This window comes from Prunus mume, linkage group LG5 (genome assembly GCF_029339155.1).
Source record: "Prunus mume cultivar Tortuosa linkage group LG5, ASM2933915v1, whole genome shotgun sequence".
In the NCBI taxonomy this organism is placed as follows: domain Eukaryota; kingdom Viridiplantae; phylum Streptophyta; class Magnoliopsida; order Rosales; family Rosaceae; genus Prunus; species Prunus mume.
This window is the reverse complement of record NC_142702.1, coordinates 7,915,929-7,937,881: the sequence shown is the minus strand read 5'-3', so window position 1 is coordinate 7,937,881 and position 21,953 is coordinate 7,915,929. Positions and strand designations below refer to the sequence as shown.

At 40.3% G+C, this 21,953-nt stretch overlaps 2 protein-coding genes across 2 annotated transcripts; one reads left to right on the top strand and one right to left on the bottom strand.

The window, feature by feature from the left end:
- Nucleotides 1-7,990: 7,990 nt before the first annotated feature.
- LOC103331047 (putative pectinesterase/pectinesterase inhibitor 46) lies at nt 7,991-9,927 on the top strand. Its single transcript, XM_008233656.2, has 2 exons — nt 7,991-9,069; nt 9,229-9,927. The coding sequence occupies exons 1-2, from the start codon at nt 8,022-8,024 to the stop codon at nt 9,903-9,905; spliced, it is 1,725 nt and encodes a 574-aa protein (XP_008231878.2). The 5' UTR covers nt 7,991-8,021; the 3' UTR covers nt 9,906-9,927.
- Nucleotides 9,928-9,949: 22 nt separating this feature from the next.
- Nucleotides 9,950-13,851, bottom strand: LOC103331045 (putative pectinesterase/pectinesterase inhibitor 47). Its single transcript, XM_008233655.2, has 3 exons — nt 13,124-13,851; nt 11,246-11,597; nt 9,950-10,830 (listed from the first exon to the last, which is right to left on the bottom strand). The coding sequence occupies exons 1-3, from the start codon at nt 13,793-13,795 to the stop codon at nt 10,136-10,138; spliced, it is 1,719 nt and encodes a 572-aa protein (XP_008231877.2). The 5' UTR covers nt 13,796-13,851; the 3' UTR covers nt 9,950-10,135.
- Nucleotides 13,852-21,953: the final 8,102 nt, after the last annotated feature.

The window sequence follows — 21,953 nt, the reverse complement described above, 5'->3', positions numbered from 1 at the left end:
TCATGGATCTAACTTCTTTAGATCACTTATCTCATCTCACAAATGAGTTAAGTAAACTACATTTAATGAGACCATTATTCAAAACAACATTTTTCGTATTTCAATTAATAATAAAAGAAAGCCACGATGTGTAATTGATATTCAATGAATGCATTGGATTTGGACTTCTTCAAACGATCACGGCCAAGGAATGAACACCTCTTGACCTCTGGTGCTCCTACCTTGAAGACTAAGCTTTGCAATCAACCAAGTTATTGTGTTCGGTAACACTGAAATATTTAATGCATTGTGTACATAAATAACGAATTTAGTTTTCTCATGTGTGGAATTAACCAAAATTAGAAAATGACTAACCAACAAGACTATATGGTAAAGTTGCTTTATTATGATTAAGTTTTATTATTTAAAGAAATCTATCTATTTTACAATTTGATTTGGCATCATTCTACCAAAAAAAGGCTTTTTTATTTTGTTTTTGTTTTGACAATGTGACATTATAAACTACTATAATTTAAGAGGAGGAGGACTCAAACTTTGGTGCAATGGTATCGGCACCAGGGAGAGGGACCCATGATTTCAAAATAGGATGAAATAAATTTACATGACATACAAACATACTAAGAAGATAGAAAACTCGATGATACGAATGAATTTCATTGATAACAAAAGAATTCCAAAGAATCTTTGATCTCTTAGGTTTTTTATGTTGATCCGATATTATAAAAGTATAACCTATTGAATAATATATACAAGACAACATATCAGCAACTAATTAATTCATTAAATCTCACTTATCAATAATTCATTATTCATACAAGCAAGAACATCAGAATTGTTATCATAGTTTTCTCTATTTCATGATAATAAAAGCCTTTGACTGGTTTTCTCACATGAACTCTATGACAAAATGAAATGGAAGTAATTCTTTTAGCTATAGTATGAAGAAAAGGAAAGCTAGTGATATGAATGGTTTTCCAAAAAAATCTAAAAATAGCACGTGTTCATCAACTCAGAATTGATGTAGAACATAATTAGTCCAAGATAAAGTTTCCAATGTTTTCAAAAAGGAAAAAAATAGTTTCCAATATCAGCTAACATTAATTTCACACTATGTTCACACTGTGTTATCCTTTGCAAAGATTTACAAGTCAAACTTCTAGCTAGTAGAGGTGGGCTACATGTAATTTTGAGTTGAAAGACAAGAAAAGTCACCTGGGCTATAGCCCAGGTTAGTACCTTTCTAGGTCCGTCCCTGGTTGGCACATTACATTGCCCAACTAGCCTAACCCAAATTTGCAAGAGAGATTTCTATTCTTGTGCTCGTTTGATAGAATTTCTTCAAATTCCACCCATCTTTCCTATGTTATTTCCCCTAATTTTTCTTAATAATAAAAAAAAAAGGTTTAATTTCTCTAATGCACTTTGAAAGTATGGTCAAATCTCACATTGCCCCTGAAACTCAAAGTGACTCACCTTGATCCTTGACCGATGTTTTGTGTCTCACTTTGCCCTTTACCGTTAAGCCCGTTAGGTTTAAAATGCTAAGCCAAGATTAGGAGAAGAAAAGTTGGAGCATGCCTTCATTAGTGAGTACGAGTCCGCACACCTATCATATTTGGGTTTTGGCACTCCTCTTTGTCTACGATGAAGATGAAGATGAAGTTGGTCGGTGGATACATGTAGGTTGTAACAGAAAATTGCCAATATACCAAAAATTGGTCCTAACATTATGAAAGTGTTGATCTCAAATCATGCAATATAGTTGTGTTCTTATGGACATGGCTTAAGGCATGGTTGTGATCATCGATTAATCCATGAAGGCATGTGAGTATACGACAAGGGATCTCTACCTTCAATATAGAGGCATAATGCACTAAAGATATGATTTAGAAGTCTTTGGCCAAAGCAATGGGTATGAATAAGAATGTTGATTCTAATCATACTTGTATGAATTATATAAGCTTGGGATTCATATCAGGGGCTTGACATGTCTTCCAACTGAAAAGGTTCTCCACATTTTCTATATTGGCTTGGGTAGTCATGATATTTTGCTACACATCACTCAGCCATGTGGAAGCCTTAAGGATTAACCACAACACTGTTATCACAAAAGGTAGAAGGGAGTTTTAATTTACAATCGATAAAGAAAGAATTCAAATCACCCATCGCTTCGCCAGTTAGAACCTAATGGATTACATACATAATGTGGAGGTTAAAGATGATGAGCATAAATTAATTAAGTTAATGGAGATTAATTAAATAATTGGATGGGGGAATTGTATTGGACTTAAAATTTTATTTGAGGTTCCTGGTCTATTGGGCTTAGACATATTGGGCTTGTAACACAAGTTATACATGACAACTTGACCACGAGGCCTAAGGTTCCAATGAAACTACAAGGCCGACCACACAAAGAGGAAGAGGGAACCAAGGGTTTTCTTATGTGCTATATAAACATCACGTAGCCTCCAAGCACATTAGGGTTTTTATACTTTGAGAGGAAGAAATTACTAGCATATGTTTCTCTCCATGATGCCATCATTTCATCCATTATCCATCTCGGTGTGGTGAAGTTAGAAGGCACATTCAAATGATGGGTTGCAAAACTCAATTGGGGTAGCATGGAATGGACTTGAAAATGTTGTGTAGTTTAACCTATATTTACCCCAAAAAAAAACAAAAAACAAAAAACCCAAAGTGCTTCATTTACATTTTTACAATGGTTAATGAATACAAAGTGCTTGAATAAACACGATCATCAGTACAAGTTCATCATTTATCAAGTTTGTTTGAGTTTTGAAATGGACAAGTTATACTTCTCTTCCAAATGTTGGATGATGTCTCACGTTCAAAGCCCCCCCCACCCAATGATAAAAAAAAAACAAAGAAACTATAATCATATAAGAATCGAGATGTATGTCTAGAAAATTCACTATTTTACATTTTGGATTGAGTCACGAAAGTAAAAAACTTGAAATATGGTCAACTTAGATTGAACTATTTAAAGTTTATTGTTATTGTACTAGAAATTATTTAATACACAATCCATACTCTAATAGTAACAGGTTTTGAGAAGCAAGTTATTCTCCAAATAGTAAAGATGAATGATTGTCAATTAAAGACAGTACAATATTGAAATTACTAGAAGGAGAGAACAGAATCATGTCGGTTTTGAGGTTTAGTTTTGACAATCTGAAATCACCATGGTTGAAACAATTTGATTTCTTCCCATTAATCTTTATCAGAAAAGAAATATGGTTTCTCTTGACAACTAATTGTATCAGTCCCACATCGGCGAGAGATGCTTTTGTCACACACTTTATATACACGAATGCTAGAAGTTAAATCGCCGAGCCAAGTAACATGGGCTTATGACTCAATGTGAGGGCAATAAGGATGGACTTGGAAAGCTGTACCCAATCATCGCTGACCATTAAAATCGATGCCACTATCGATCATATGCTCGCCTCCATCGTCAATTTCTACACACTTCTGTTTCCCACCACAAATCAAGATCTAAATTGAGGCCACTGAACTAGCAGTCACCACTCTAGCTTCGTCTTGATTTGTAAGCACCAGACACTCCCAAACGAGCGGTCAATATCATCAAGTGCCACTTCCTCATCTAGATTAGACATCCCCATAGAAAAAAAAAAACACAAAAACCGAAGCCCAACTTTGTATGTTGAGAACAAAAGCACACAAGCCACATCGGAGGAAGACTTGGGGAAGGAGGGTCTCGAATCCAAATCATAAACCCTGGGATTGAGAGAAACCAAACCAAGAGCCCATGAGTGAGTAAACTAGACGAGGAACACGAAGAGCCGACGTAGCCCTCCCCACAAAGAACAAACGAGTGAAACCCATGAGACCCAATACACCAAGAAGAACCTAGAGGGACAATCATAGAGGACTAAGAGAGACAGAGCATAAAATGGATCAAGAAAACTAGAGAAAACCCTAACCTTAACCGTCAATAGTTTTGGCTCTCCTCGCTTGAATGAGAGCGACCCCCGCTTAGAATAAGTATGAAAGTATTGACCACATTAGCTAACCACTTTATGTGGCAGTTGATGTGGTCATGCCTGTTTGCCCGTTTTGCGTTTACTCCTGTGATGGAAAGGCAAAGTTCCCCACTGCCTTGAGAACCATGGACTGGTCAACAAGTCAGCTTTCTTTGGTGTGCGAGCATGCCACTGCTAGTAATAAAAATTCTAGCAGACTTAGTTTGGAATGGATAACTTGCGCCCCAAGTTACTGATTTCTGCAAACAAACGATTGTGAATTTGGGTGAGGAATATCTCCCAAGTAAGTTCTTTTCTTGCCTCAGACTGGTGAGGACTTTAACAATTTATCTCAGTATAAAGAGGTTGTTCTGGCCAGAATGGTTGATGGGAATTTAAACTGTTTTTAGGCAGAACTGCCTTTTACAAAACTATAACAATAAATACTCATGCTAGAGAGATGAAGATACAGTTGGAACTCCATTTCTGTCGAGATGGAAGGTTCTGCTGGGCTGAATCGAAATGTCCGGCCGGATCGAGACGCTTGGATGGACCGTTGACAACCTTGATTGCTAAGCTTCAACTATAAATCGATACCAAAGGTTGATTCTGGCAGAGCTTCAATGTACCTTAAGCTTTTGTGAAGCTTCGAGTGGGCGAATCTGCGCTTCTTCATCTGTAAGGGCGTATGGTCGTTCTCGAGGACTTCAGTGGGCTAGAGACTGCACTGTAAAATTTGTTGAGGTTTTCATGTTTGGGAAAAGCTCAAGCTCTACCTGTCTTGGTTTTTTGCTAAACCAAATTTGTAACGAGAGAAATCTTGTTTTGAATGACTTATTTTCTAAGTCTGAACCTTGGGAATTCTAATCTAAAGCTGGTTTTCACTTGGAATTCAAGTGAGCTTCTGGTTGATTTTGAGTTGTTGTGTTTGTGTTTTGGCTCAATGAGCTTTGGTTGCTTCAGTGTTTTGAAGGTTTTTTGAGATCAAGTGATCATTTTGAGTTTTTGTTTTTGATTGATTTTTTGGTTGTTCCTTACCCTGTTCACTCCTTCTTGTATTTATAGTAAACTGTTTCTTCTCTGGAGTAGGGTGATTGTGTTTATTTATTGGGCGGCAAAGATATTTCCCCTATTTTCCTCTTCTTCTTCAGTTTTGGCAGATAGGCTCTCAGATAGGCAATCACTTCCCTGATTTTCTTGAAAAGGAACCTAATCTCTTTCTCAATTTCAGCTGCCCCTTGTGATATTTTACCCGTGATGGTTAGTTTGATTCCTTTTCTGGACAGCTCCTTGCTTTCCTGCTTATCCCTCTCTGAGATTGTAACTTGCTTATCTTCTTGGGAGAATTACCTTCTCTGAAAGGACAGAAGAAAAAATCTCTGAATATACATATATAAGAGGGATTTGATCTTCATTCTTCGAATCAACTTGATGTCATGAACCCTTCAATCACTTCTTCTATGACATGCGCCATTGCTGACTTTCTTTATCCCGAGATGTCACGTGGGATTGTTCCTTCTTCTGGCTCCCTCTTCCTATTAGATTGGGCCTATGAGGCCCAAATCACTTTGTTTGCTCGATGAGCCTTGGACTCTTCAGTTTTTGGGCTTCCATCTTTCTTTGATTTTTTGCACTTTATTCTGCCTAATTTTCGCTGGGCTGGGTGTGTCAATTTTTGGCCCAAACAATGCCATATCAATTAATGACTTTTTCCATGTGGATTCTATTTTTATTTATTAATTTCTCTTTTTAATTATCATTAAAAACAAAAACTAAAAGTGAAATAGATAATAAATAAATAAAACCCTAGCGTCTTGTAATCTCACGCTTTCTCTGCTCTTCATCTCTAGCACTACCTTCCTCCATCAACCCATCTGCATCCTCCATTGTTATTGCACTATGAAAAGAATAAACTATACACTAAAAATTCCAAAACACAAAAATATAAAAAATATAAAAAACTAAAAATAAAAAAAAAGGAATAAAACTTGATTAAAATTCCACATATGCAACACCAATTTGTTTTCCACAATATACAACTAGTTCATATTTATTGGCAAGAACACAACAAAAATGGAGACATTGCAGTGGAGAAGATGTAATATTGTAAATTTGTAATCCCTTGTTATTAATTTGTTTTTATATGTCTTTTTTCCCTTCTTGATAAAAGTGACGAATCTTCAAGAAATTGTGTGTGACTAAGTAGTCAATGAAGACGAGAAGGTTTCGGATTGGAAAGAGTGTTTGGATAGACTGATGGAGCAATCAAAACAACAACTTCGATAATCAATTTGTTGATTTTCATTTTTCTTTTTACAAATGTTTTTCGCGTATGTGTTGACGTAAGTCTCCTAATTAATCAAGGAGATTTACTTCCTTGATTAATTAAGGGATTTACTTTCCTATTTTTTTTATATAAGTGATAAATCATTGTACAATTAGGAGATACTTTCCTAATTCTTTACTATATCTAATTCCTTGTAAAACCCTCATATGTAAACTCCTATATATACCTCCTTATGGAGAAGAATAAAGTACAACCTAATACATTCAAACCATATTCATATTTTAGCAGTATGTGCTTCTAGGTTTAAATAATAATAAAAAGTGGTAGAAGAGTTTTATTGAGAAAACTCCAAATCTCAGCAACAATAATGGAGGATGGGGATGGGTGGATTTGAGGGAGGAAGGGAGTGCTGGAGACGAAGAGTAGATAAAGCGTGAGACTACAGACGAGGATTCTAGGGTTTTGTTTTTTCTTTTCCATTTTATTTTTGTTTTTTTTAATGATTATTAAAAAGTAAAATAAATAAAAATAGAATTCACATGTCAATATTCATTAATTGACATGACATGACCACATCAACGACCACATAAGGTGGTCAGGTAATGTAGTCAATCTTGTGTGTCTAAATAGTGTTACTGTAAGTACAAGGAGTAAAAAGATGATATATAATTTCAGGATATAAAATACAAAAAGGATAAACATTAGAAACATTGGAATATTGAGCAATATGGTGGCTAGTCTTTATTTAATCTCCGTTGAAGAAATAACCAAGAATTTTTTTTATTTTAGGTGGTAGTTTAAGTTCGGTCATTTCATTAATAGGCTCATTTTAGCATGACATATTATATAATTATCCATATATACCTTATTTGGAGGGAAAAACCCAAAACTAGCCACTTGTCATTTTCTAATTTATTTTAGAAATTAAAACTAATTAGAAAATAACAAGTGGCTAATTTTAAATTTTTACCTCCAAATAAGCTATATATGAGTAATTATATAATATATCATGCTAATTAAAATGAACTTATTGCTAAAAACCTATTTAAAGTTTCCAGAGTTTTGCAAGAAAATTGTAAATAGTTTTTTTCTGAACCCATCTAATATGTGTTGGAATGGGCACAAGTACTTAAATGCCGAAATTCATGACCAGCTAGCCGATTACTTTTTAAGGTTTTTTAGATTTTAGACATAAAAAAATTTTCACTTTTGGAAAAAGCCAAAACTTTTTCAAAAAAGACAAAAAAACCACTCAACTTTCAAATCAAAGACATGCAAATGTATTGGATTCCTTAGGAAATCTAAAAATAAATAAGGGTATTTTTGTCCATTTTTGCTTCTTTTAAAATTTTTCTCTCTCCTTTTGCTTTTTCCAAAATGTCCCTAATTTTTATTTTATTTTGTTTTATTTTAAATTTATTCTATTTATTTTATTTTAAATTTATTCTATTTGTTTATATAATAATGGTTTGGTGCTGTAGGGAGAGAAAATGACCGCACCGAACACACTTTACCAGCCATATATATGAACCCCACGATTTAAAGCCTCCAATAACATGTGAAGCACTCACATCAGTTGAAAATGTTAACAAAAATAGTGTAGTGCAAAGCACGTAGTGCCGCGTTATGTTATTCAAACCCTCAGTATATATATAAGCACGCCCAACCCACCATCCCTCATGCAATCCACACACACATAGAAAAACAAAACGAAAGAAAAATTTGGCATCATGTCTTCCTTCAAAGCCTATGGCAAAGTCAATGAGTTGGAGCAATCCCGGCTCGACGCTCGTCGGAAGACGCGGAGGAGAGTCGTCATCATAAGCCTGTCCTCCATAGTTCTTGTGTGTGTGGTGGTTGCTGCTGTGGTTGGAACCACCATTCATAAGAATAACTCTGGTGGCAAACAAGGCTCAAGCCTCTCTACTTCTGTGAAGGCTGTTTGTGATGTGACCTTGTACCAAGACTCATGTTATAGCAGTCTTGGCGCTCTGGTTAACTCCACCAATGCGAAGCCTGAGGATCTGTTCAAGTTGGCGATTCGAGTGGCGATCAACGAGTTGTCGAAAGCCGCAAGTCGTTTTTCGGGTGATGGGATTTTGAATGGGACTTCCAACGACACATTGTCTAAGGCAGCTTTGGAAAATTGTCAAGAACTTTTGAGCCTGGCTTTGGATCATCTCAACGACTCGTTATCGGATGACAAGTCTTTGTTTGATGTGTTTGATGATCTTAAAACTTGGCTGAGTTCTTCAGGCACTTATCAGCAAACTTGCATCGATGGTTTTGATGATGCAAAAGCAGAACTCAAGGATAAAATTGTCAGTTACTTGAAGAATTCTACTGAGTTAACTAGCAATAGCCTTGCTATAGTCTCTTGGATTTCGAAAGTTGTTAGCTCTGTGAAGCTAAGGCGATTATTGACACACCCTGCAACTACAGCTACAGCCAGCTATAGCGAGGGTGTGCCAGAGTGGCTGCACCCGAGGGACCGGAAGCTACTTGAGAGTTCGGATTTGAGGAAGAAGGCAGACATTGTGGTGGCGAGCGACGGCAGTGGAAAATACAAAACCATTCATGCTGCACTCAAGGATGTCCCTGATAAAAGCAAGAAGAGAACAGTCATCTACGTCAAGAAGGGGGTTTATTTTGAGAATGCGAGAGTTGAGAAAACCAAGTGGAATGTCTTGGTAGTCGGCGATGGATCCACCGCAACCATCGTATCTGCCGGCCGCAACGTTATCGATGGAACTCCTACATTTTCGAGCGCCACATTTGGTAAATTTTTATGTGCTAACAATTTCTACGTTAACATAAACTGTTTGTACTATATTTACTGATGACCTCGCTTTAATTTTTTAACTCATGTGAGCGATGTGCTAAGCAATGTTACCAATAAATTCTTACATGAAATTTTTTTGTTTTGTTTTCGTGCAGCCGTTTTTGGGAAGGGCTTCATTGCTCGGGACATCGGATTTCGCAACACTGCCGGAGCAGCCAAGCACCAGGCAGTGGCCTTGATGTCGACTGCTGACCAATCCGTCTTCTACCGGTGTCACATTGATGCATTCCAGGACACTCTCTACGCTCATTCCAATCGCCAGTTCTACCGGGAATGCAACATTTATGGAACAGTTGATTTCATATTTGGGAATTCAGCAGTGGTGCTCCAAAACTGTAACATAATGCCTAAGAGACCCATGGCTGGCCAACAGAACACCATCACTGCTCAAGGGAAGATTGATCCCAATCAGAACACAGGAATTTCAATTCAGAATTGCTCCATTTCGCCTTACGGCGACTTGTCGTCTGTCCAAACTTATCTCGGTAGGCCTTGGAAGAATTACTCAACAACTGTGTACATGCAGACATTCATGGGAAGCTTGATTAACCCAAGTGGATGGCTGCCATGGGTAGGCAATACAGCACCCGACACCATATTTTACTCCGAGTTTCAAAATTTCGGGCCCGGTTCTTCCACAAGGAATAGAGTTAAATGGAAGGGATTGAGAACCATCAACAGTAAAGCGGCCGGAATATTTACAGTGCACTCACTTCTGCAAGGAAACAAGTGGATCTCTGATGCGGGTGTTACCTATAAATCCAACCTTTGACCAATATATTTGATGGTTTCATGGGAAAACTTGTTTCTCTGTTTTTCTTTTTTCAATTTATTTTCTGCTTCTCTTTTTTGATCATGATTGTTTTGTCTCCCTTATTATACTTTCCGATTGTTCTTGCACAGCAAATTTGTAATACAACTTTTTGGCTTTGATGGAAACTAAAGTTCAAGCAATAAATACAATCAATACAAAGATTTATATCACTTGGAAGTTTCAGTTCTCTATTTGAGTAACCCTCCATAAAAGGGTATATCTGTGTCAGGCAACCAAGTATCACCAAGAGTGAAATTAAGGACAGTAAAATTCACAGCTTGTGAAGCATTCATCAGATTATAACCAGGCCATTGTACTCTCTTGCTCGTATTCGCGCCGGGCCCGTGGTTCTGAAACTCACCATAGTACAGGGTGTCCAAGCCAACTGTCCCATTCCATTCCAACCATCCAACTGAACTGATGAGAGGGCCAATATAAGACTGCATGATAACAGTCCTAGAATACAACTTCCAAGGTCTTCCCAGATAATTTAAAGTGGAGTTGAGGTCCAATGCCAACTCTGGTGCAGCTTCAATTGTGCAGTTGTGGATGGAGATTCCGGTGTTCTGATTCGGATCAGATCGTCCTTGCGCCGTGAAGGCATTTTTCTGGTTAGCCATCGGCTTTCGAGCGTATAAGTTGCAGCTCTGGAAGACAGCAGTAGCATCCCCAAAAATGAAATCCACAGTTCCATATATATCACATTCTTTATAGAATTGCCTTAGGGAATGTACATATAGTGTGTCCTGATAGCCTTCAAAACTGCATCTGTAAAATGTGGAGAGGTCAGCATTGTTTCTCACAGCTACTGCTTGGTGCTTCTGAGGACCAGCTGTGTTCCTGAATGTAATATCTATGGCTATAAATCGTTCTGCAGAAACAGCTGTAACAGGACAGAATTGAGTTTTAGAATAAGCATGATCAAGTCAAACATATACTTCAATTTCAAGGTGTTCAGAATTTTCAAATTTTTTATACGTTTACTTCGGAGCAATGCTACATGGATCCTGTAGCATTTTCCTTAATATATATGCAGTTTGACTATAAATCTACTCACATCTCAAACAGAAGCGGAAACCACTCGAATGAGAAAAAATTGTGAAGCGTATGTTGCAATGTTAAGTGGCAAAATAGTCCAATTAAAAGATGACATATATCTAAAAACTTAAAAAATAAAAATCAGTATCTAACTTTTTAGTCACTCAACACTGCCACGAAACATCAACAGTCTGGTACAAGTTTTTAAACTTAACTTTGGAAAGGGAAGAGTACTAGCACAAGAAATGTGATATACTCACCAAAGGTGGAAGAATTGAAGGTAGTCCAGCCATCAACAAAGTTATGGTTTCCAGTAATGACAGTCTTGTTAATGCCATCGCCAAGCAGCATTATGTTGGTCTTGTGTTTGGGGACCACAAGATACTCCTCATAGTATCCTTCTCTGACATAAATCACAAAATATCCATCTTCAGCCTTTGAATTATTGGGAGCAAAAGCAATGGCTTCTCCAATGGATGTGAAGTTGTCCGTACCATAAGAGCCCACAATCACGGTGTCATTTACTAGAATGCCACTGCTCTCCATTTGCTCAAGAATTCGTTCCCCTCTTTGTGAAGCAGTGGATTTTTTGGCAGGAATTTTCCGTAGAGCCTGCAATGTATTTATCTCAAAGTGTTGCATTAATTCAACCATTGTTTGACGTATTGACGAAGATTTAGGTTTATTAAACGTGTTCACGTGCTGGACAACCCCAGTTATTCACTGCCAACCAAATGTCAATTGTGCTCTCACATACCCATTAAAAAAATAAAGAAAATTTAATAAGTTAAAAATACTACAGGACAAGTAAAAATAATATCAAATGAGATTACACCAAAGATCATATTTACAAACAAATCACTTAAATTCGATATCATTTCACCACTCAATTAAATTATTGAAATTTGAGTACTTTCTTGAAGCACTGTGTTTATTGATTTTGTACGACACAATTCGATATCAAAACGATTTCCGATTTGTTTAATTTTTTGCAAAGATGATCTATGAATGCAGACTTAAAATACAGATGGTTCAAATAATTGAAAACAAATTTATTGTTGGTCCTAAAGGGTGTCTCTCGAATAAAATTATTTGAAGAATCCTTCAATGGGAGACGACTGCCTAAAATATATATTATATATATATATCCCGAAAAGAAAGATTTGAACTATTTATCAGTTGGCCTCGGCGTAAATTAAACTAATGTAGAGTTTGTATTAAAATAAAAAATACTTAAACCTAATTAGGATTTAGAACCGATTGTGAAAAAAGAAGAAGATAATTATTGGTTTGATTAACATGTTAAGAATACTTTTTGTCTAAGATTGGCTATAATTATTGAATAATTAAAGCCTTAATGAATGAAATGCGTGGTGGGTTGACAAGAAAACAAGATGAGGAGGTGGCGTGGTGCATTTGGTGAGGGAGGGCATCGGCGGTCCATATGCAGAAATCATGTGAAGTCGCAATAATAATAATTGACCAAGCCCTCTTATATTAAGTCGTTGACTCATTTATCATTACTCCAGCTCTGCTTCAATCACACGAAAAGCCCATTTGACTTAAATAAACAATTCAACTTAACTATATACGTATTTTTATTAATCTTATGTGTTATTAACAACATTTAGGCTTGAATTATGAATACAATATATCGTCTTTCTTTATATAAAAAATTACAAATTGAAAAGCTGGGAATGCCAAATAAATATACAAAATATAACTCCAATATATTTCTACAAAATCTGTTGAAACTTCAGGCATTGGGTTAACTATTGAGGGATGATTTTTCATTTTATTTTTATTTTTATTTTTGTTTTTCTTAGGACCTTTATTATTGAGAGGAGCGATAGTATATTAAATTACTTAACTACCGGACTTGTATTATCTTGACTAGCTTTTAAGCACGCACTCACGTAAATTATTTTTTCGTCTCATACATAACTTAAAATAACTCTACTTGTTTATGGATATAGGCAATGCATTGTTTTAAAATTCAATGTAGACAAATTTAGGCAAGTAGCCTCTGCTATCAGATATGGTACAAAGTTTGCCCAATTATTTAATAATCTAAAACCACAATTAGATAATTAAATGTCAGATTTATTAGTAAACTAAAATTTAAAAAGCATACGTACCTTAATGAAAGTTTCAAGTGGCTCCCGAATTTTGCGTGCTTTGATTCCACCGTGATCAGAGCCCTTGTCTTTCTTATGCTTCTTGAGATTACGAGCCAATGCATGCGTGACCAAACCAAGCGACACGCTATACAACTGCGTAGCATTCGAAAACGCCGTAGCCAGCGACGTGTCGTTTCCCAAAATTGTGCTCTTCGACGCCACGAGCCCGTCGTAGCAAGTCTGCTGGTTGGTCACAATGCCGCTCAGCAGCGTCTGCACTTTGTCCACCAGCGCCTCGTTCAGCGACTCGGCGGACTTCAGCTCCGTCGAGATCGCCTCCAAGAACTCCACGTTGAGCTCCGAGAACTCGAGGCAGTCCTCCAGCGCGTTCCCCTCACTGTGGTTTACGAGGACCGACTTGTATTTGGTCTTGTGAAGGAAATGGTCGATGGCTTTGGATGTCTTGCGTGCTTGCTTTAGGCATTGTTTGATAGAGAACTTGCCGTAGTTGTAGGGATCGGAGGGGGAGGATCGGATGGTGGATAGGATTGAACGGCATAGTTTCGGGTAGAGGGTGGACTTGCAAGCGGAAGAGGCCGAGGAGGAGGAGGATGCAGAGGTTGGCAAAAGCAGTGAAAAGTTGTAGAGAAGAGAAAGGAGAAGGAAGAGATAGAAGGGTAGTTTTGGCATTTTGATTGTGATGTTTTTGGGGGGCTCTATGTGTGTGGGGTTGAGTGGGTGTATGAAAGTGTGTGTATGAATGAGGGTATGGGGGTTTATTTATAAGATTATTGAAGTACGAATTATTATACCAAGGGATATAGAGATATGCATGTGCAGATGGCGTGAACATTATTAATATGGGATTGGGGTTATGTGGTGCGTCGGGTTCGAGATATATATATATATATATATATATATATATATATTATTTTATTTTTGTTTTGTTTCGTTTTGGTCAAAGACTCAAATAAAGGGTTTGAAAATGTAGATAGGTGAATAATTTTAAGGGAGATTCACTATTATACCCGATATAAGAGTCCAAATTATAAAATAAATAAATAAAACCATATATGAAATGGACTTTAGAAACATACCTAAAACCCATTTACAACATAATAAAAAGACTTTTAACTTCTTTTAAATTACAAAACTATCATTGATTTCTTAAAATAAGTCAAACCCCAAAACCTCATAAAAAAGCCGAAGAAACTTAATAAGGCATCAAAGTAATTTAATAATCAAAATTAAATTCAATAGGATCAGCTATTATTTTTTGGGGTTTTTTTTTATTTGTTTATAGAAATTAAATTGTATATGGTTTATTTATAGTTTTAGTGCTAAAAATGCGTATATAACTAAATATCTCTAATTTTAATGTAGATATTGCAATGTGGTTGAGGTAGGGAAGTAGGAAGGTGCAAGGAAAGGCACACTCCTACGGCATCGTTTCGTTCAGTACCATGATATTGCCACCTTCCAACGTTTTTTTCTTTTTTTTAAGGGAAAGGGGAATGTCATTAGAATCATTAGAAATCATTATAAAGGAAGCTGCATGTGGGAATGCAGTCTCATTTAAATCTTTCTAGGGAAAATCATATTGGACAAAATTCTGGAGTAGGGAAAAGAGTGCCACACATGTATTGGACTACAAAAGAGTCATAACGACACAAACACCAAAAGAAATACGACAGAGTACAACTACATGCCCAACAAATAATATCCCATCACAACGTACTATCAAAGAAGACCTTCTATGCTCGCATAGTTCTTTGTACAGTGTCGAACAAATGTGTCTTGAGCATCATAAACAGAACAAGCAGAAGCACCAAATACCAACTCCACCAAACCAGACAAAATAAAGCACATCTACAAGCCCAGCAAAGAACATCCCACCACAACGTAATACTGTCGAATAAGACCTCTTATGCAAGCACTGTTCTTTGTACAGGGTTTTTGTTAAGAGGTGCATCCCAATCATTGTTTTCCAATTGCTTTTCATTTTCGGAGTAGCTCACAACAATGAGGCAAGTCAAGTCCTCTAACTATATGAATGTGCTACATTCATTTGCAAATGAATTTGATAGACAATTATTTTCCATACATGTGAGAAAATGGTGATGGATTATGAAAGCATTTGTGAAAGCATTTTTAATTATTTAATAATGGCATTCAAAGATGATTAATCATTTATGAAAGCATTCAAAGATGAATGCAACTCCTTAGTTGATTCCTTAATCTCAAGAGTGGCACTTTGGAGTTCTTTTGTAATGTTGGTTAGGTGCTCCACAGTCGTACCCATCACCTTTTGTTGCTTAATACTTTTCTTCCTACGGAAGAAGTCACATTAGTCGTCCCACAAATGCCTGCTGCAGTCATTATAATGTCGGTTGGTGCTTTTACTCTACCCCAGATGTGTTTGATACCTCCAATACAGCACGAGCGTTGGCTATTAGTTTGACTGGGAGCTTAAGACTTTAATCGGAGCTTACCACTTGGAATTGGGAGGTAATATGATATGTTTAATCATTGACAACTTACATGTGATCTATGCTTCAAATTGTTTTAGCTATACCTTGTTTCCAAGGCATCCCATGATCCCACGACTTATGCAAGAGATTCTTAAGTGGTTAATATCTTGTATATACTCCTTCCTTGCCCAAATTGTAACAAAAATTACCACTATTTGATTACTACCTATAAGGATGTACTTCAAATGGTAGCTAGTAGACGCCATGAAAATTAATGATATATTAAAATCATTTTATCCATCTTCTTCTGCCTCAGAACAAAGGTCTTGTTCATTTATATTTTTGGTGGTTACATCGAAGAATGGAGGACGCTTGAAGCTTCTGTGATGGCGAGCGAGAGAGCGATACGAAACCAACGAAACTTCTAAGACGACTAAACATTCCCAAAACTTGTAGCCTTACTCCAGCATGATTTTCTTGTCCTTTTTCATGGTAAATTCAATGTACAAGGTTTCAGAGGTGCATCCCAGTCATTGTTTTCCAAAAGCTTTTCGTTTTCGAAGTTGCTCAAAATGATGAGACAAGTCAAGTCCTTTAACTATATGAACGTACTACATCCATTTGCAAAGGAATTAGTCAGACAATCATTTTCCATACATGTGAGAAAATGGTGATGGATTATAAAAAGGATTTATGAAAGCATTTTTAATTATTTAATAATAGCATTCAAAGATGATTAATCATTTATGAAAGCATACAAAGATGAATGCAACTCCTTAGTCGATTCCTTAATCTCAAGAGTGGCACTTTGTAGTTTTTTTGTAATGCTGGTTACGTGCTCCACAGTCGTACCAATCAGCTTCTGTTGCTCAATACTTTTCTTCCTACTGAAGAAGTCACACTTAATCGTCCCACAAATCCCTGCTGCAGTAATTATACTACCAGTTGGTGCTTTTACTCTATCCCAAATGTGTTTGATGCCCTGCAATACAGCACGAGGGCCGACCATTGGTTTAAATGGGAGCTTAGGACTTTAATCGAAGCTTACCACTTGGACTTGGGAGGTAATATGAGAATCATTAACAACTTACATGTAATCTATGCTTCAAATTGTTTTAGCTATACCTTGTTTCCATAGCATCCCATGATCCCACGATTATGCAAGAGATTTTTAAGTGGCTAATGTGGGAACCGAATTAAATCATACCCTAGGTCAAATAATTCCTTCCATTTGGGGATTATTTGACCTAATTGGGAATTACTAACCTAATTGGGAGTTACTCAATTTAATTGGGAGTTACCCAATTAAATTGAGAATTACCTAATTAAGTTGGGAATTGATTTGATTCCTACCCCAATTCCCAATTAAATGAGGAGTTACCTAATTAAATTAGGATTTGATCTGATACCTACCACGATTAGGGATTTGATTTACCCTAATAAATCAAATCCCTAATTAATCAAATCAATTCCAAATAGGGGAGGAATAATTCCTTTCCATCTATGGAATTATTCCTCTGAAACCCTAATCTCCGAGACCATTATAAATACTTGGCTACGCACAAAGGTCAAGGTACGTCTAAATTCCTACTGAAACTCTGCAGAAATTATTTCTCACAAACCCTAGCCACCACTTTCTTTCTCTCTCTGACACAAGGCTCCGGCCACCACACACGGCTCCGGCCACCCGGTTTTCTTTGAAATACCCTACCTAACTTAGGCATCGGAGGGCCTTTGGCCAACACCCCCCGGGTGTGGTCCTTTACCCCGATCTGTTTTGCAGGGAGAAAGAGAAGTGGAGAAGACGAAGGAATCTTAGACGAATATTCTAGTGGGAAGAAATTTGCTCCTACAAATTGGTGCTTTCATTGAGAGCACGAGATATATTCAAAGCGTGCTCCAAATCCATCTTTCACACATTTTTTCAAACAACCATGGTTGATACAAGACGTTCGAAGAGTAACGCCACCACGATGGGCCCATCTCATGGTTTTGTGGTGGAAACCTCAATGCAACCGCACGGAATCATGGCTGCCAACGCCTTGTAGCCGTCTTCTAGTGCTTTGCAGCCGCCTTCAACTGCTGGAATTGCAGAACAGCCGCCACATGACCTCGCACCTCCACGGCCTTGCGATCGCGGCGCCCATTCTGAGTTACTGCGCCTCGCTGTCCCGTTGGAGCACAAGAGCCACACCACTTAACTACGGACCAGGCCCCACGACTACTCGACGCGTCGTCCGGTCTTGGAGCAGATCCATTCTCTCCCTCCTATGCGATCACACTTGACATATGCACCTGTGTACGCGTCTAATGGAGCCCTAGCCCACATGCCGTTGGGCCCGATGCACACCACTCTACTTGACCCGGCAGTCGGTGGACCTTAACTCGCGGGTTGATCAACTCACACAGAAGGTCGATGATCAAAACAACCTAATTGGCCAGCTACTCAGGCAGATCAACTTGAATCAAGGCCCCAATCTTGGACCCCGTGACGAGGAGAGGAGGGCACACGAGCATGCTAGCGAGCAGTTCGAGAGGTCCCAGGCTAGTCAGACAAGGGCAAACCGGCAGGGGAGAGAGCGAGATCGTGCAGACGAGACACGGTGTGAGCCGTACTCTAAGCCGTTCGAGGTTAGGACCCAGGACCAATGTGCTCGAGAGGCTAGGCCCACAATCCAATCTTCGTGGTCGCTTAGGTCCACAAGGAGCTCGAGTTCATGAGCGGTCGCGCGACAAGCGTGAAAGGATCTTCCCAAACTCAACCTTCTCTCCGCCTCACGGGCAGGCAACCAAGGGATCGACCCTTGGGAGCCGGAGAAGAAGTTAGGCAATCACGCTCGAGGCACCAAGACGTCGACCTGAACGACCTTTCTTGCAAGCGGAGGATGACGATCAACGCTCACCAGCCCGCTCGAGGTCCAACATGCGGCGACAAGGCTGAGGATCCTCCCAAACTCAACCTTCTCTCCCGCCCCACCGGCAGGCAACCAAGGGATCGACCCTTGGGAGCTGGAGAGGAAGTTAGCCAATTACGCTCGAGGCACCAAGACGTCCGACTCGAACGACCTTCCTTGCAAGCGGAGGATGACGATCAACGCTCACCACCGCTCGAGGTCCAACATGCGACGACAAGGCGTGGAGGGATCCTCACAACTCAACCTTCTTTCCCGCCCCACCGGCGGCAACCAAGGGATCGACCCTTGGGGCCGGAGAAGAAGTTAGCGATCGCGCTCGAGGCACCAAGACGCGTCGGCACGAGACTCCAACCTGCGAGCGAGAGGATGTCGCGAAGCTAGTAAATGACCAACTCCGAGGTCTCCGACTCAAAGGAAGCACGGAGGAGGCCCCGTCAAGGAAATTGATCGAGTTGATGCTCGCCCTTTACCGACGAGGTGGAACGAGCTCCGCCGCCGGCGGTTTACGCGCCATCCATCACTCCATTCAAGGGGACTTTGACCGAGAGCCATTTGAGGCACTTCAAGAGCGCCATGATCCTGTACAAAGGCGACGACGCCCGATGTGCAAAGTGTTCGCGATGACTCTGCGAGGAGCAGCTCAGGATTGGTTCCACACCCTACCATCCGCATCAATAGGCAACTTCAAGGAGTTCGCCATTATTTTCACAAAGGAGTACACCTCCTACAAGGCGGTCAGAAAGCATGCAGGACCACTGTTCAACTGTGCAAGAAGCGACGAGTCTCTACGAGACTACGAGACGGTTTAAGGTGAGAAGGCTAACATCATAGGATGCAACGACCAAGTTGCATCCTCAGCTTTCAGAAGAGCTTGCCAACCGAGCACGAGCTATACCGGGAGCTGGCCATAACTCCAAGTCAAACCTTGGTAGAAGTGTTCGCGACGGCAGAGCGCTACGCACTTTGGGACGATGATCGTATCGCCGCAAAGAAAGCTAGCAAGCAAGTTGACCACCCGATGAAGCGAGGCAAGCCAAAAGAGCAACAAGTTCGAGCAGAAAGTCCGAGATAAGCGCAGATCGCGGCCCCAAGAGGGAAGCTCGAAACAGGGACCTTCACTGAGTTCGCTATCCCAATCCACCAGATCCTAGCTCAGGTGAAGGACAAGCCGTGGATAAGGAGACCACCATCCATGGAGGGAGACCCCTCTAAAAGAGACACCAATAAATACTGCGCATTCCACGGGGAGCACGGTCATTACACCAACAACTGCAACGCTTTGGAAAAGGCACCTTGAGGAGCTGGTCAGAGAAGGCCATTGCACAGAGTTCGTTGCAAAGAAAGCAATCCAACAGATCGAGGATCGTGATGCAGCTGTCAAGGAACCTCCCCAAAAGGTCATTCGAATCAACACCATTTTAGCCGACTCCCAAGAGTCCGGGCTGACCACCGAGGAGCGCAAGAGAAAAATCGCTCAGGCAACTTATATCTCCCAAGTCACAACGGGAGTACCAGCCATTGTGGACACACCTATCATCGGCTTCCAGAAAAATGACTTGATCGGGCTTGACCTGCTACATAATGACGCCCTAGTCATCTGCATCCAAATTGAACAAGTTGTGATCGAGCGAGTTCATGTAGATGAGGGCAGGTGCAGCCAACATCCTGCAACTATCTGTTATCCAACAGATGGGGTTCGAGCCCAAGATTAGCAAACTTGCCAGATCGCTCATCGGCTTCAATGGGGCCACATCAATCACTGTTGGAACGATCGGCTGGATGTCCACTCACCCCAATGGTCCGCTCGCAAACCTTCATGGTCATCGACGAGGTTTCCCCCTACAACGGAATCTTGGGCCGACCGTGGATCGCAAGATCGAGGCCATCACATCTGCTCTACATCAAGATCCGCTATCCCATCCCTGGGGGCGGGATCGGGCAGATCAACATGACCAAGCCATGGCAAGGAGATGCACAGCCCAAGGGCTCAAGAAGAGCAAGCACCGCAGCTTCACACCAAGAATGCAAGGCGCCAACGAGGCGAGGAAGTGCTCCTAGCGGACAAGCAAACCCGAAAGGGAAGGAAGTTGATGCCTCACAATAGCAGATTAAGGAACCAGGATCAAGGAGAGGAAATCCGCCCGGAAGACTCCCGAAAAGGGTTGGAAGCCCGAGGATGACGCGTTGAGTTAGTACCCATGATCACGCCAACCGGACAAAGAGGCGCAGATCGGCTCGTGCCAAAATTCAAACAAGAAAGATCGAGACGAGGGAATCCGCCCGGAAGGCTCCCTTGAAGAAGGTTGGAAGCCCGAGGAAGACGCGTTGAGTTAGTACCCCGATCTGATCACCGCAGAAGGAGGCACGGCTCGCGCCGAGTTCAAACAAGAAGGATCGAGATGAGGGAATCCACCCGGAAGGCTCCCTTGAAGAAGGTTGGAAGCCCGAGGAAGACGTTGAGTTAGTACCCTCGATCCTCACCAGCCGGACAAGAAGGCGCGGATCGGCTCACGCCTAAGCCTGACGCGAGAAGATGGAGCGACCATCTTCCTCGAACAACAAAGACATGTTCGCGTGGTCACCATCGACATGTCGGCATTGACCCAAACATCATTTGCCACCGGATCCATGTCAACCACTGCTAGCAAGCCCGTGGTGCAGAAGAGACGCAACTTTGCTCCCGAGCGGGTCGCGATTATTGAAGCCGAGATCGACAAGCTCCTAGCTGCCGGTTTCATTGAAGAGGTCTCCTACTTGGAATGGCTGTAGCCAACGTTGTTACGGTGGCGAAACAAGAAAAGGGAAAATGGAGAGTATGCGTTGATTACACCGACCTCAACAAAGCATGCCCTAAAGACAACTTCCCATTGCCGAGAATCGACCAGCTCGTGGATTCAACTTCCGGCAACCAGCTGCTCAGCTTCATGGATGCTTACTCCGGCTATAATCAAATTATGATGTACGATGATGACAAGGTGAAGACCTCTTTCATCATCGAAAGAGGGACCTACTGCTACAAGGTCATGCCTTTTGGGTCAAGAACGCCGGAGCAACCTACCAAAGGCTCGTGAATAAAATTTTCAAGGAGCAGATCGGCAGAACCATGGAGGTGTACGTGGACGATATGTTGGTTAAAGCCCCCAGCGGGCAGACCACCTCAAAAACCTCACCGAGGCATTGACTTACTCCGCCAATATCGCATGAAGTGAATCCAAGTAAATGCACGTTCGGTGTATCGTCTGGCCGGTTCCTGGGGTACTTAGTGACGCAACGAGGTATCGAGGCACACCCGCGCCAAATCAAAGCCATTCTCGAGATGAAGTCGCCTTCCACAGTGAAGGAAATACAAAGCCTGACAGCAGCGGCTCTTAACAGATTCCTCTCAAAGTCTACCGACAAGTGCAGACCATTCTTCAAAGCTTTGAAGAAAGGACAAAAAGACAAATGGGACGAAGAGTGCGA

Bases quoted from the DNA above. Each gene is read 5' to 3' on its own strand.
- LOC103331047 (XM_008233656.2), top strand. From the start codon at position 8,022: ATGTCTTCCTTCAAAGCCTATGGCAAAGTCAATGAGTTGGAGCAATCC. The intron at 9,070-9,228 runs GTAAATTTTTAT...GTTTTCGTGCAG, and splicing joins ATTTTCGAGCGCCACATTTG to CCGTTTTTGGGAAGGGCTTC.
- LOC103331045 (XM_008233655.2), bottom strand. From the start codon at position 13,795: ATGCCAAAACTACCCTTCTATCTCTTCCTTCTCCTTTCTCTTCTCTAC. The intron at 11,598-13,123 runs GTACGTATGCTT...AATACATTGCAG, and splicing joins CACTTGAAACTTTCATTAAG to GCTCTACGGAAAATTCCTGC. The intron at 10,831-11,245 runs GTGAGTATATCA...GTCCTGTTACAG, and splicing joins CTTCAATTCTTCCACCTTTG to CTGTTTCTGCAGAACGATTT.